This window comes from Haliotis rufescens, unplaced genomic scaffold (genome assembly GCF_023055435.1).
Source record: "Haliotis rufescens isolate VD_foot unplaced genomic scaffold, xgHalRufe1.0.p SCAF_20, whole genome shotgun sequence".
Lineage (NCBI taxonomy): Eukaryota > Metazoa > Mollusca > Gastropoda > Lepetellida > Haliotidae > Haliotis > Haliotis rufescens.
This window is the reverse complement of record NW_025963891.1, coordinates 13,080,564-13,096,402: the sequence shown is the minus strand read 5'-3', so window position 1 is coordinate 13,096,402 and position 15,839 is coordinate 13,080,564. Positions and strand designations below refer to the sequence as shown.

General features: G+C 38.3%; 2 protein-coding genes across 2 annotated transcripts in view; one reads left to right on the top strand and one right to left on the bottom strand.

The window, feature by feature from the left end:
• Positions 1-1,617: 1,617 nt before the first annotated feature.
• Positions 1,618-7,442, bottom strand: LOC124131834 (centrosomal protein 20-like). The gene is made up of 5 exons (XM_046495327.2): positions 7,326-7,442; positions 4,888-5,085; positions 3,563-3,647; positions 3,067-3,197; positions 1,618-2,228 (listed from the first exon to the last, which is right to left on the bottom strand). The coding sequence occupies exons 1-5, from the start codon at positions 7,351-7,353 to the stop codon at positions 2,179-2,181; spliced, it is 492 nt and encodes a 163-aa protein (XP_046351283.1). The 5' UTR covers positions 7,354-7,442; the 3' UTR covers positions 1,618-2,178.
• Positions 7,443-7,604: 162 nt separating this feature from the next.
• LOC124131820 overlaps positions 7,605-15,839 on the top strand; it is a 49,969-nt gene continuing 41,734 nt past the window's right edge. The window contains exons 1-5 of the mRNA XM_048401018.1: positions 7,605-7,692; positions 10,029-10,100; positions 12,894-13,076; positions 13,567-13,620; positions 15,042-15,143. Coding sequence (XP_048256975.1) covers positions 10,097-10,100; positions 12,894-13,076; positions 13,567-13,620; positions 15,042-15,143 — 343 coding nt within the window. The 5' untranslated portion in view covers positions 7,605-7,692; positions 10,029-10,096. The remainder of the gene's footprint in view (positions 7,693-10,028; positions 10,101-12,893; positions 13,077-13,566; positions 13,621-15,041; positions 15,144-15,839) is intronic.

The following is a 15,839-nucleotide window of genomic DNA, read 5'->3' as shown; positions in this document are numbered from 1 at the left end:
ACAGTCAGTGATCTAACCCACTCAGCCACCGAGGCTTTCACAAAATGTAAGTCCCACAACTGGTAGTCTTGATCACGTACTTTGGGTACCCCTCTGACAAGGGTAAACTGACACGGCTCCCATGGCCGAAAGCTATGAACACACAATGCCATTGAGAAAGTGTTCAAATGTAACAAACGTTATATTTGGGATAACTTTCTCAGTAAAGTACAGATTCTCGTACTTTTTGAGGTTGAGTCCGAGAATCTGTACTTCACTTTAGAAAGTGTTATCCAAAATATAACATATGTCACATTGTAAATGCACAAGGAACAGCACAATCTGATTCAGCTCAGGACCCACTTGCACAAAGCCATCCTAGCCTTAAGACTGTCCCATAATATATCACAGACTTACAATAGTCATATAGCCCCAAGCTAGGCCCTCATCTTCACTCCAACACCTTGCCTGTCTGTGTGAATAAGGGAGTGAGTGAGTTTGGTTTTACGCTGCTTTTAGCAATATTCCAGCAATATCACGGCGGGGGACACCAGAAATGGGCTTCATACAATGTACCCATGTCGGGATTCGAACTCAGGTCTTCGGCGTGACGAGCAAACGCTTTAACCACTAGGCTACCCGACTGCCCCGTGTGATATAAAGCAAAAGATTGGATTTTAATGAGATATACGTGACTGTCAAACATGTTCTCCTTATTTTTGAGGGACAAACACACTACTGTATATTATTGGGTCCCCAGCAACCTATGCCGGCCGTAAGAAGCCACAATGGATTGGTTGGTCATGCTTGGTGACGTGTTTGATGGCGAGTCAACGTACCCCAACAGTGTGGATTGTGGCTCGCAATATCAATCACTGGATTGTGTGGTCCATACTCGATTATTTACAGGCTGCTGTTATATAGTTGGAATATTGCCGAGTGAAGAGCAAAACACACACACCTTTCCCACTTCACATCTGTTGCTATAGTATTACCATGAACGAGACACTGTTGTGAGAGAGAGAGCAGAAACCATGAATCAGGACTAGTAACACTTTTGTCCAGGTATGACAACGTGAATGAGACTTCAAACTGAGAGGGGGCAGGGGTTGCCCAGTCGTCTAAGGCGCCGCGATTCGCCACGCCAGAAACCTATGATTGTGTGTTTGAATCCCGGTTCGACCTGTTCATGTTTCTAGGGTTTGTCAGCACCATACCCATGCTCGTGGGTTTCACCGAAGTGGTAAACATCTGAGACCTGCATCACTTGGGGCTTTCCTCCCACATTAAGCTTACACACTGCGATATAACTGGAATACTGTTAAAAGCGGCGTTAAACCCAACTCACTCACTCAAACTGAGACAACATGATGACAATGTTGCATGCTCCAGGCCTCACCACCACATGGCAATGACTGTTTCCTGGCAGTTCACTGAAAATTATTTCTCAAATTCTACCACACGTGTTCATAGTGTGTCAGTAAATAAATATTACAAATTTAAAGTGTGTCAATGGGATTTACATAGAGAATCACAAGATGATTATCAATCTCATCAAAATTAGATATGAGTGCTTGCTATGTATAATTGATTTCATATAATTCCAGTTCGTCTGTGAAGTTCAACAAAGGAGAAATGTTTTCATGTGAAAATATTTATTAAGGACAATGAGCTAAGAATGTACACATATGAAAACAATACATATCACAGTTTTATACATTCACAATTGAGTCTGTGAAGACAGAAACGCAACATAGTATTTGCACCTTCAGAAATGAGTTCAGAAATTGTTGTTTAACGTCATACTCAGCAATATTCCAGCTATATGATGGCAGTCTGAAAATAATCGAGTCTGGACCAGACAATCCAGTGATTGACATCATGAGCATCGATCTACCGATTGGGATACAAAGACATGCACCAACCAAGTCAGCGAGCCTGATCACCCGATCCCGTTAGTCGCCTCTTACAACAAGCATTGTTACTTTTTACGGCAAGCATGGGTTGCTGAAGACCCGGATCTTCCTAGGTGTTGACCTGTAGACAAGTTGTATCTATACACCATGACATCGCAGTATAACCTGGGAAAATCTGGGAGTCCACCCGATAACACACTACTACTACCGATAACAGCGAATTTTGGTCTAAAGACCTAACTAAAGGATTAACAATATACAGGTCTATCTTCTGTGTGTGGTATCACCTCTTCCCACCTCTCACAGTTAGGGCAGTATGCGCTTCTCCGTCATCTGGGAAAATACAATGGGCGATAAAATACTGTCGATGGTGTTTGTTTGTTGTTTAACGCTGCACTCAGCAATATTCCAACTATATGACGGCGGTCTGTAAATGATTGAATCTGGACCAGACAATCCAGTGACTGATATGAGCATCGATCTGCACAAATGGAATATGATGACATGCATCAACCAAATCAGTGAGCCAGATCCCACTAGTCGCCTCTTACGACAAGCATGGGTTGCTGTAGACCTATTCTAACCCGGATTTCAAAGGGGTCTGTGATGATTGGAAATATACGCTTGACTTCTATATTGTAGTAATGCATGCATTGCAGAAGTAAATAGCACTGAAACACAAGAAATCTTCATTTTCCTAAATCATCACATTTCAATAACTGAAAAATATTGATACATTATTTTTGATATCATAGAGAGCTTAACCATAGCGTTACAAAGTACACAATATACATTGCCATGTGAATGAGTAACCACAGTAATAATGTCATATTTCTTTGTCCATATTAATAAATATCAGCATTATGTCTTTACAAATACTTTCATTTAGTTGCACTGTTGACCAAATACAAAATGATAGATATTTCAATAAAAAATGATGAGAGTTTGCAAAAAAAGTAAAAAATATTTTCAATTTATAATCAACATGTCTGTTTGATCCAAGAAATGGAAATCAAGGGCAGGTAATTTGAGATCGCGAGAACCAAGGGAATGGATCCAGGGGTAGGTGTAGGTTTACCGAGATGCGAGGCCTGGAGATACAGAGGATGGTCACCATGGATACCATCAAGATACACATGTATCACTCTCCATGGATGCTGTTGTTACTCACCTAACTGTTCTTCCATCTGCTGTTGAAAAGTTCCTCGATTCCCCTCCCTGTGAGGTGCTCGGCCCTGTGAAGCAGCAGTACTACGAGGATGGCGGTTGACGTAGTGAGACACTATGCTGTACAACAGAGGCCTGAAAGACGATGCATTATGTTATACAACACATGAGCATAATTTATTGCTTCATCAATGTTCATGGTAAATATTCTACAAAGATCAGCACGTTGCTTATGGCCTGATGTACTTCACCAGTGTGTGTGGGAGGTCGGGTAGCCCAGTGGTTAAAGCGTTCGCTTGTCATGCCGAAGACCCGGGTTTGATTCCCAACATGTGTGAAGCCCATTTCTGGTGTCCCCACCGTGATATTGCTGGAATATTGCTAAAAGCGGCATAAAACCAAACTCACTCACTCACTCCCCAGCTTGAGACTATAATGACAAACCCTATACAATGGAACAGGTGAAGTCTGCAAGGGTGGGACTGGGAATATTTACTCACACTGTCTTTGCTGGTGCGTCTTCAACAACATTCAACTCATTCCTCAGAAACTCCCTCTCCAAGGCTACTTTTGGCATTCCAGATTCTTTGAAAAGATACAGTACACTATGGTTATAACGAACTCAAAGAGACCACTGATATTATTTCGATATAACCGTAGTTCGTTATAAGCATATATATAGGAAATGGTCGGGACCGAAAAATATGTTTGTTATATCAGTCAGTTCATCATAAGCGTGTTTGTTCTTATATTTTTTTCATTTGTATACTTATCCTGCATTACTACGTTTAAGGCCCACCCGTCGCAAACTTGCCTCCCGACTTTGGCTTCAGAAACCTCAAAAGTATGTTTTTATAAGAGCTCGGGCGACGGGCAGTGATGTGAAGATGACCTTAGGTGTCATCAAGGTCACAGGACAGCGATGGTGGTCAGTAAAAGTGGGACATCAGAACAACAACTTTATTTCTTCACCCAGGACCATCGCGAGTAATGCAGGATAAGCAAAATATAAATTAAATTAAACTCACATGGTCACTTGCAAACACCAATAATTGTGAAATGTTAAAACAATTTTACATTAGAAATTAGCGTCTACTCCAACTATATTCCAACCTAGCCTATGCGCAACTCAACTTATTGTGAAAACAACCTGTTTTGAAGGTAAATAAATGAAATTTAACTGACATCGTCACTTACAAACACAAAATAATTGTTATATGTTAATTGTTAAAACAAGTTTACATTAAAAATTAGCATCTACTCTAATTTACTTGCCGACTCTGATTGGGAGGCGCAATGTGAAAATATTATATGCTTTGAAATTTTAAGAAACTTTACTCAATTTAACTCAATGTCAAGCTGAAACTGTATTTAAGAGGTCTAACATGGTGCTGTTAGATCCCAATTATTCATTATATATGTGTTACCAGACTTTCTGTAGCCCATTATTGAGAAATTTGCCGGACTGAAAAAGACTAAGATGATGAAAACTATGAAGAACTGTATATATGTGAATATCTGTAGCTATCTGTGAATAACTGGAAAACAGAAAATGACAATACATCAAATAACATGTAAATATATCAACTATAGTACTACATAACTCTTTCTTGTTGTTATTAAAAATAGAGGTGCTTTTTCGCCCGACACATATGAGCCGTTATCGCCAAATGTGGAGCCGTTTTAGCCTGCACCCATCCCAAACCCGGGATTGACAACAGCAGATCCTGGCACAGCAAGGGTGCACAACTTAAACCACTGTGTCACCCATGCGCCCACCAATGCTTTAATCTTTAACATGGTGAAAACAACATAAACAGTGTACCTGCTACTAAGACCGATGATGCATATCTGTATTTGTTGTACTCCAGGTATTCCCTGATCAACTCATTTATGAGAACATTCTCGTTACTAAGAGGAGGTTTATGTTCGGATTGATCGTCTAGAGCATTAAACACTTCAGCTCGAATCCTGGCTTTAATCTGTCCCAGCACGCCGCGGTTTTCAAGGCTTTCTTTTAACACTGGAAATAAAAGTATTGTGATGAATACAAGTATTTAGGGAGCATTTCAAATGTTTTCCATCCAACAAAATACACTTGTCAGTGGATCTACAGTTCAAGTTAGTGGTTGGAGGTTATGTCTCAAACATTAAGGAATTAATCTTTTGTTTACCCTACAAAGACTTTTGAACTGCTATTATAGTAACCATGGTAACACTACATCATGAACATTGCATCTTTTGCTAATGTCTTTTGACCTTATCAATACCATAATAAATGCCACGATGATGATCCAAAGGTTAAAAAATAATCTTTGATAACAATATGGTTTGGTGCCAACACAGGAAAATTAAACAATATTTACTCAAATGCTCAATTAATTGTTTGTTTTGCAAAAAGGGTCTTAACATCACGTTCAAGATTATTGCACTTATATGGCACATGTGTGTGAGCGTGCGTGTCCGGACTGATGCCATTTATATAGTGCTAGCCCACTGAGATACCATGCCGGAGTTCAACATGAATACCCCACCCATACACAGCTTACTGACTCCGAGCTGACCAGTCCTTATTTTAGCACCTGCCGAGTGCCAGGCAGGGTAACAACAAGTACCATCTTTTCACTTCTTTTGGTATAACGCCGCCAGGGATTGAACCCCTGACCTTCTGCTCTCTGAGTGGACGCTCTACCACAAGACCATAGAGGTAGTATATATACCTCCATAAACACATGATAAACGCAAAACATATTGAAGACAAATCTAATAAATATGTCAACAATAACAACTTCACAGATTTCATGCAAAATCATGAACACAAACAATTTGTAGACAATGATCAGAATCAGTGTCATCTCTGAGTGCTATTTTGCAACATAAGCCCCGCCCATTCAGTTATCAACTAATCAGGAAACGATCCACTCACATGGCTAGTAGGCGTGGCCTAATTTGTTTATAGCTTTTAGGGATTATTTGTGGTATACTCACACCATGTGGTACAGCGGCATTCATCGAATTACAGCATTTATGATTTCCGGAAGTTCACTAATGCAAATCATTAACCAGGAAGGGCTCGCTTCATGAACAATTTCAATTTCTGCGAATGTTCCGTCTACTGTAAGTTAGGATTCATTAACACTTTGATACTTACTTCGGGCATCTCTTTTATATTGCCTTACCCCCATATATCAATGGACTACAATATAACCCACAGCTTCCCAAGTAAACTATCTCTATCAACCTGAACTTGCTCGTCTGCATATTCATGGTGACAAATAAGGTAATGAAAGTGACGTAGTCCACACATTTTCCCGCTATGTTGCCAGATTGTTTCAGGAGATAATAAGAGCCATAATGCCATACTTAGCAATGTTCTTCAGCAGTTGCCAAATGTTAAATATATATACTGTTGTAATCAAAGGAGTGCTCTTGAATTATTTATTGTTGACTTTTAAATTTTTTTTGCCCTTTTTAAAAATATTTTTTAAAAGATTATTTTCATCCAATTTTTAAACTAAAAATCTTTAAATATCTTTTCTGATATTTTGTTGTTGATTTAAAAAAAACCTTCTTACTTTTCGGTAAATATGCATTGAATACCTATTAATTTTACACATACTGAATTTTACTCATGCTGTCTTTGCACTTGTCTGGATAAAATCACTGAAGTCTGTCATCATCACACTTGGATCATAGAATATGAATAATCATAGGCCGTGGGACAGCCTAGTGGCTACACTTACAGAAGACGCAGAAGACCTGGGTTCGATTCCCCGTTAGTGTGTTTTGTTCCGTACATAACAAGTACCGTGATACCCCGAGGTTGCAGGCTACTGACTGGCAGAAAGTAAGATCTATTTATGGTGAAGTATTAGATTTCATGCCACAAATGGATTTCAAAATTATTATGATTAGGTGGTTTACTAACAATCATCATCTAATAACATAGTCGACCGGTGTCTGTGCATTTGAACTGAGCAGATTGTTATCATTACGTAAGAGCTGTTGGCTTCGTGGCCTGGTCTTCCCTATGCTATCACATCTCACATATCTTGAAACTTGACTGGGAGTTTTTGTGTCTACAGACATGACAGGTACAGACATGCACAGACATAGACCTCTTCAACTTAGGTATTAGCACACAAACATCATTCTGTTTTATCATATAGCTTAAATACACCATCAAAACGATGTATTAACAACATTCGGTTTGTGTTTGTTTGGCGAAAGCAAAATTAGTCCCGCAAAACAAATACGACGAACCTTCTTTCAGGTCTTCTGAAGATGCCATTTCGAAGTGCCCGCTTGTGTACACACGAATTGATGACGCGGCAGGGATCGCTCATTAACAATAAAGAACGGGGTGTTGTTTAGTTTAGCTGCCTCATTCATTCTATCTACTTCAAGCAATAATTGTATACAATTATTTACATTGCAACACTTATAAAATGTAAATAATACTCCAAATGTTTTATGTCATAATAAAAAAAAAAAATCAAGTCTTTAAGAATGCTCCCTAAGTACGCATACATTTATGATGTAGGCACAAGTAGGAAATGTTCACTTTCAGTTTACCTTGGATTTACCATTGGTAACGTGTTTCGTTTATGTTGTCATCTTTGGTTAAGAGGTATTTTGCAATACTTTCATTTGGAACTATTTGGGGTTTGCACCTCTATTTTTAATGACGATAAGAACGCTTTATGTAGAAGTATATATTTTTTATTTACATGATTTATTATGTTATGTTGTAGTGTATATGTTTTCCTTGGGCGGGGACATGGTCAGTTATCAAGAAATATTCTTGTGATGATGGCTGAAGGGGAGAAAAATATGTGAAATATCTATTAAATTACAGTTTATTTCCTACTGACTAAAATAAATATTAAATATATGGTATACCTGTAGTCCAATTTCTTGACAAATCCATGAGACTCAGTTTCAGCTTGACATTGAGTTAATTTGAGTAAGGGTAATCAAAGCATGTGATGTTTTCACAATAAGTTTAGTTGCGCCTCCCAATCAATTGGAGTAGAGGCTAGTTTCTAATGTAAACTTGTTTTAAGGTTGTTAACATTTTATCATTTTTTGTGTTTGCAAGTGACCATGTGAGTTTAATTTCATTTATTTTACTTCAATGCATAAAACGTTCACAAAAAGTTTAGTTTCGCCTTCCAGTCAGAGTCGGTGAGTAAATTGGAGTAGAGGCCAGTTTCTAATGTAAATGTGTTTTAACATTTCACAATTATTTGTGTTTGGAAGTTTGTGAGTTTTATTTCATGCATTTCAGTACAAAGGTTAAAAAAAGAATAGGTGCCGTTTTCGCAGGGAATTAGTAGCTGTTTTCGCTTTAGGGGAGGTGATGTTTTTTGCTCGGTGACGTTTTGCTGAGGTGCTGTTTTAGCTATAACCCATTGTATATATCTTGGCATTCACATGGCGGCGAGTTGCATTCAACTTGGATCTCTCGAGATCTATGACCAAATACTTGTGATTCACTACATTAACTCTGGAATACTCTTTACTGAGTTAATTATCAGACCCACAGTTTAAAAAAATCGCACGGTACCTGACCAACCTGTGACTTTGCAATTTTACAGAGTTGTATATAATTGAATTTTCAACCCCATAGTGAAAATTTAAGAACTGGTTTGAAAAGCAAAAAGTGCTAAATGTTGTCTGAAGTTTCTGTTTTGCTGACAAAAAACCCTGTAAAATATGCAGCCACATTTGATCGTACATAGATCAAAGTACAGTGCGACAAAATGTTTTATTTGACAGCTTTATGTAAACTCTGAGCGAATCTTTCATTCCTCACTTTAGCTCTAATCTTCAACCTTTCTCCATGGAACACATTGAAAGTTGGCAGTATGTATCCACATTGGATATTGCACATTTTAGGTCTTTTTGTATGTTAAAAGAAACGCCGCTTGGTGGTTATATTTGATTGTTTGTTGCATTTCAATCTCTCATACAGTGAAGATACTGAATATGCTGAAGGAAGCGCCCCGCAAATCTACAATTAACCCCCATTCACTCCCTTTCCTTAGACCCAAGAGCAATACACAGTCTTGTTGCAAAATGTCGTCGGCAGTATGTATACTGGCTAGCGACCAGTTATTGCGAGGACCAATTATCGCGACCTCCCCGTTATTGCGCGCACAAGCCACATGTTACTTTTGCACGTTTACATTAGAAGAGAGAAATATTTATCTGAAAATTATGAACAAAACAGACTCTTGTAAGGAAATATTTTTTAAAAACCACCATAATCACCCTGCTCAAATATAACTTTAGAAAAGACACGTGAGGGGTGTCATGTGATCACTTCCCACGAAAATATATATCAAACAACAAGATGATGCACTTTCAGCTCTGTCATAGCTTGCTATCTGTCCGTCATTTCTTCCCCAAAATAAAATTCTGAAACCTATTTGAGCTATATTTCCAAATATGCATAACTTGGATATGTTGCTAAATACATATAGAACTTAGTGTTAAGAATAATCATGTGTAGATCGAATTTGGGGAATATTGGTTTTTGTCAGTTTGCAGACAACAAATTGATAGTTTCATTTCTTCTTCAATTTGATGAATAAAAAATTGAGTGTGATAACCGATATCCTTAAAAAATGTAATTAGTATAACTGAAGCGGTGCGCGTGATCACGTGGCATGTGTTGTTAAGACGATGGCGATAACTGGTACAGTAAGTCGATGGGAAAGTTCTGTTTAGACTGTTTTGATTCCCTGTCGTAGCATTATAACAGAAATCAACGGGATCTTATTCCACAGACAGAAATAAGAGCTTTTGCTCATAGTTCCACAAAAATTGAAGTTATTGGTACAGTCAACTTTGTACACGGAATATGTCAGAAACAGCATGAAAAAATGGCGATAACTTGTCAGTGAACAGTATGGATTTATGATATAGGAAATGACCCGTGACATCTCTGCTGTGTTTCAGCGACAGCAAAAACGTGTTCAACCAACTGTAACTCAGAAACCAGTGGTCCGATATTGTCCAAAGATTGTATGGGTATGTAGACAACGACTGAGGAGATAATTTGGAAATTGCAGACCAGTTGATCTCAGAACTAAGGGGAAACAAATAAAACGTTCTTCATGTAAAGCAACATCTCATATTCCTCAGTATTGCTCATATTTTCAGGAGTTCCTCATAGAACACAGTCACATTTTGCACATTTTCTTAATGTGTTCTTTGGTGCATGTTCAAAGTAAGGCAACCTGGCGGTTATTTTTTATTTCAGTTGTGTCGTAAACTGTCATGCTGTCAAGATCCTGAAAGAACCCCAGATATATGAATAAGCACATTCACTGCCTTTCCATAAATGCTAGAGCTATGAATAGTGTTGTTTGGTATACCTTCTGCAATAGGTGTATGGTTTTCTAAAACTTGAAGGTGACCGTTGTGTCCAGGTTTCAGGTGAACTTTGGGGTGTTTGTCTGCTATGGACGAACAAGTTCAGTTCAGATGGAGTGAGAGAGAAAGGATATGCTTATTGCTAGTAGAAGACGTCTGCAGAAATGGATTATAAAAGTTTCTACCGACAGTTTAAATGGGGATCATGACAGGTCAGGTTTTTGTTGTTGTTGTTAAACGCTGCACTCCGCAATATTCCAGCTACTGTATTTTCTTGAGTATAGTGCACACCCATGTATAATGCGCACCCCCCTCTAGCGGGTTCAATATGCGCACTATACTCAAGAAAATACGGTATATGAGGGCGGTCTGGAAAAAGAATTGAGTCTTGTCCTGACAATCCAGTGATTGACATCATAAGCGTCGATCCACGCAATCGGGATGTGATGACATGCATCAACCAAGTCACTGAGCCAGTCCACCCGATCATGTTAGTCGCCTCTTACGACAAGCATAGTCACATTTTATGGCAAGCATGGGTTGCTGAAGACCTATTCAAACCCGCATCTTCACGGGTAGACAGGTCAGGTACATGTATCAATAGGTAATGTATTGCTATGTGTTATGTGCAAATGTGTTACTATTGAGAGTAAAACAATCGCAATTTTTCAGTCACAAATCCAGGTAAAATCTGTGTGGATCGATGCTCATGATATTAATCACTGGATTGTCTGTGACTCGATTATTTAAAGACTGCTGTCATATAGCTGGAATATTGCTGAGTGGGGCGTTAAACAACAAACCAACCAACCAATGGGAAGGCAGTGAATGGTGTTTTTTATGCATTTTATTGACAGTTGTTTGGACAAGCTTCAATAAAATATGGAAATTCCTCCCACTAACTGACGTTACATCGACAGATGATCTCATGTAAAATAAAACAATAACCAGGGCAGTTTTTGTATTTATTTTTGAAAGTCCATTATTGTAAACGTGTGTGTTTCTTGGTTCGAGACAGAGTGACAATTAAATCCATACCGCATATGACCGTAGTTTTATGAACTGAGATATAAACAGGTGACTTTCAGATTTAAGGCTTTAATGCAATAAGAAAGTATTTTCGGAAATCGGAAGGTTGATAATTCAAATACTTATCACTGCTAGTAGCTTTTGTTGCAAAACGAGCCACAATCTTAGCACTTGCATGTTTATAATAAGAATGTATTTTCCGAAACCGCACAACAGAAGGTACTAATAATTTTGTTATGAACTGAGCTAGAACTATGGGACTTAGTGGTATGAGATTAATGGAGCCTGATATCTCTGATATTGTTGTTGAGATGCTTTCATAAGAAACAGTTGTTCATTCAGATATGTAATAATAATAATAGTCATATTAATAAGCTCTAGTCTTTGTTTTCAAACTGATATTTCCCTTGTCTGCTATTGATTAACTGTTGTCCGTTTTCACCGGAAAAATTGGTTGGTCCAGATCAGGGGTCCGGAAAATTTAAAATCCCAACTGGAATTTGCATTTAGGCCACGCCCCCTTCAAATTGCATAATTTCGTATGACTTTTCATACACATTACAAGTTGTTACGTACAGTGTTCCCTCGTTATTAAGCGCTTCGGTTATAGCGCGGTAAAGCATGGCTCCCAAAATTTACTAACATCAAGTTTTCCAATGACACGATGTTTTCCCCCATCTCAGAAAACATTATCAGCTGATCACGTATCACCGGAAATACAAGTCAACAAATCCGAATTGAAGAACATAATTTAATCCTATCAATATAATATCTGGTAATAAAAAAAATGTTCACTGTTTATCTGGACCAGAGTTTGCAAGATACTCCAGATGCATGGGTAAATTTTCTCAGTTACAGAGTGGAACATGAGCTCTGGGTTTCAAGGATGTTAGTGACACTGTCAATAGGATTATGTACAAGTGGAGTTATCAGTGGTTAAAGACGATTTGATTCTGTAGCCTTGTGGTTCAAGCGTTCACTCATCACGCTGATTACTTGGGTTCGATTCCCCAGATGGGTATAATGTGTGAAGCCCATATCTTGTGTTGCTGCTGTGTTATTGCTGGAATATTGCTAAAAACAGTGGAAGACCTCACTCACTCATTCACCCACTCTCACTCACCCACCCACTCTCACTCACTCACTCGCTAACTCACTCTCGCTAACTCACTCACCCACTCACTATTGACAAGTGACTGTTATTGATAAATTTTTAGTTTCATTGGTGAAACTAAGGTTCTACCACTCAATCTCTAAAAATAGTCCACATCGCCCAAGTAAACCCACTTGTATGTACAAATCAAGGTCTTTTTTCCTCTCTTGAATGGACATGATACTGACTCAGGCCCAGGTAGAGTTGTTTATCATGTTTACTTGCTGTGTTTACAGTGTACATCAGTAATTGAAATTTGTTTGCAGGAATGGCCACGTCTCAGCATGCTCCGGTCTCAATGCTGGAAAGGTACAAGGCTGCCATGGTACTTGCAGGCGTTGGGGATGCTCTTGGGTACAAGAATGGAGAATGGGAGTTCTGCAACAGAGGAAAACTCATTCTAAAAGACCTGAAAAAGATGGGCGGATTAGAGAAGATCAAAGTGAACAGTTAGTATTGTCTCAGAGAAAAGCTCTCACTTCAAATTCTTAAATTGTGAATCTCAAACGTGAATGATGAATCTTGTTGGTTGTACATGAACAAGACACCTAAAATCACTTTCACTTTGCTCTGTATTTAATGTTCACTGTGTATCTATTAATGTTCAACGCATACACTTGATCAGATACAACTCATGAATATTAATTAGACCGTTCACTTCGTTAACAGATCGTTATTATCATTATTATAACAGAAATAAATGTGTTTTCCATGTAATTCTAAAATGATGTTATTTGTTATTAATTGTTCGGTGAATTAAACTATTTAAATTTAAACAATTCATAATTCATCATATTACGAATACGTAACAACTTGTAATGTGTGTGAAAAGTTGTACTAAAATACGCTATTTGAAGGGGGCGTGGCATAAATGCAAATGTCCTATTGGGATTTTAAATTTTCCGGACCCCTGATCTATACTATATGATGTGATTCCAGAACATGACTGGATGGTGAGCGATGACACAGTCATGCACCTGGCTACTGGCGAAGGTATATTGGTTTGGTTTTTCATTTGCAATATTTTAATGTATGTAAACTTATCTTACATTATCAATGCCAAGTAAAACAATTGGCAATCTTATCAAAATAAGATCTTAGTTCTCGCTGTCCCTAAACAAAGATCTGAGGACATCCCATTACGGGTCACGTCAGAACAACTTTAATCCTACCAATCAAAGCGTCGCCATATGTTAGACATTCTGGAATGTTCAGTTTTCAAAATTTTAATCGAGAACTGTGTCAACATATTTTTCGAGCGTAGTCAAAATGGAAGTTGCCAGATTGAAACGAGTACAGTAAAGCTAGAGAAAGATGGTTTCTAATTGGCTGACTTCTTGTTAGTCATTTCAGTGGTCGGTCAAAGTTTGCAAAAGGTCGTTCTGACGTGATCTGTAATGGGATGTCCTCAGATTTTTGTTTAGCAGCAGCGAGAACTTAGATCTGATTTTAATGAGATTGAACCATTGTGGATGGAATTATTTTCGTTTTCAATCAGAATGACTTTTTGTCCTTTTAACGTAACAAATGCTTTAATGTGCCAGGATCGGATTTGCCATTGTTTTCTTGAATACCTATCGCCTTAGAGTTGTTTTGCATGCTCTGGGTATGAAACAGAAATGAAGTGTGTTTCTGTCTTCCCGACCAACTAATGTGGAAGCCCGGACCGTAAACTCATTTCTGTTTATTTCCCGCCAACTTCGTTGGGGCGGGGGATATAGAAATGGGTTCCATCCGTGTGTGTGTGCGTCCCGAAATCATTTCCGGAGCATAACTCAGAAACCGTTAAATATTTCTCTACGAAACTTTACATGTCTATCAGACTCATGCTGAACTGGTGCCTTTTGCTATTTAGGAATTTTATAAATTTTTATTTTTTACGTTTCCATGGCAACAGGTTTGACTTAGGTTCTATAAGCAGTGATAGGGGTGCTGTTCGTTTCCGGAGCGTAACTCAAAAACCGTTAAATAATTTACAAGCGCATACTGAACTAGTGCTATTTGATATTAAGGAGTTTTAGAAATGTTTATTTTAGAATTTCCATTGCAACTATTTTGACATGGGCTAAGAGAAATGTTGGGTCAGTTACCTGGTTTGGGACCATAACGTGTTAAAATGGGCGGGGGATATAGATGACTTTGTCAACTATACGCTTGTTTTTCTTGAGTTGCACCATAGTTTTTGTCACTGTCCCAGTATTGTCCAAAGATAAATGTATGATATTTATGAGAGGTGTTGCATCTACAAGCTCAATCTTTGGAGAAAAGGTAAATATAATAAGAAAAGGTTGGTGAAAATGTTCTTCTTTTTAACATGTACTGAACACAAAACACGCCCAGCTTGATTCATAGTAGGTTTTCATGTATATGGTATGTTTATTGTGTTTTCTCAGGACAATTTTATTCTGTTACAGCTCTTGTGTCTGAAGCAGGTCGTGTGAACCTGGTGGAGACTTATCATGAGATGGCACACCAGTACAAAGTATGCATGAGAGATATGGCTGGAAGGGCTCCAGGTGAGATTGATGCTCAGTTTTATTTGCTTTGTATTGGTAGATAAAACAGTGAGTTCAATAAACTCTTACTCACAAATACTAAGAACTGTATGACTAACAAACCACAGCAATTTGACATGACCCACAATATTTTCTAAATGGCCAACATAACTGAAGACAGGTGGGCCGTGGGGCCACTTTTTATAAAGACAAGGATCAACACTCTCCCCTTGTATAGTGACCCGTCACTGTGATGTTGTGTATTGCAGGGCCTACCACTCTCTGTACTACCTATTACTATATATAAGAGAGATACGCGATAGATTGAAAGAACAATGAAGAAAAAAGCGTTTATTTCACGATAAAACAATGTTCTATCACGACATTATTTCTTAGAGGGAAGTGTATTGAGTTGTTCCTCATGGATGTAGCCATCTTCCTAAGGCAAGTGAGTTAACTGATTATAAAAGTCCATTTTCCGACCTGCCGAACTAGGCTGGTAATATGGAGTTACATTTTGGCTGGACTAATGAGTCTATGCATAGTCCAATCAAAATCATGCAACAAACTCGAAATCCGGTCACACAGATTTCGGTTGATTGACGGATTTGCAAAGCATGTGCACCGCTAACTCGTTGTTAACAGATATTTTCTAAATCTATTTATATTTTTAATCAATGTGCTCATGTGATTTGATGCACTGCACGATGTAAGACT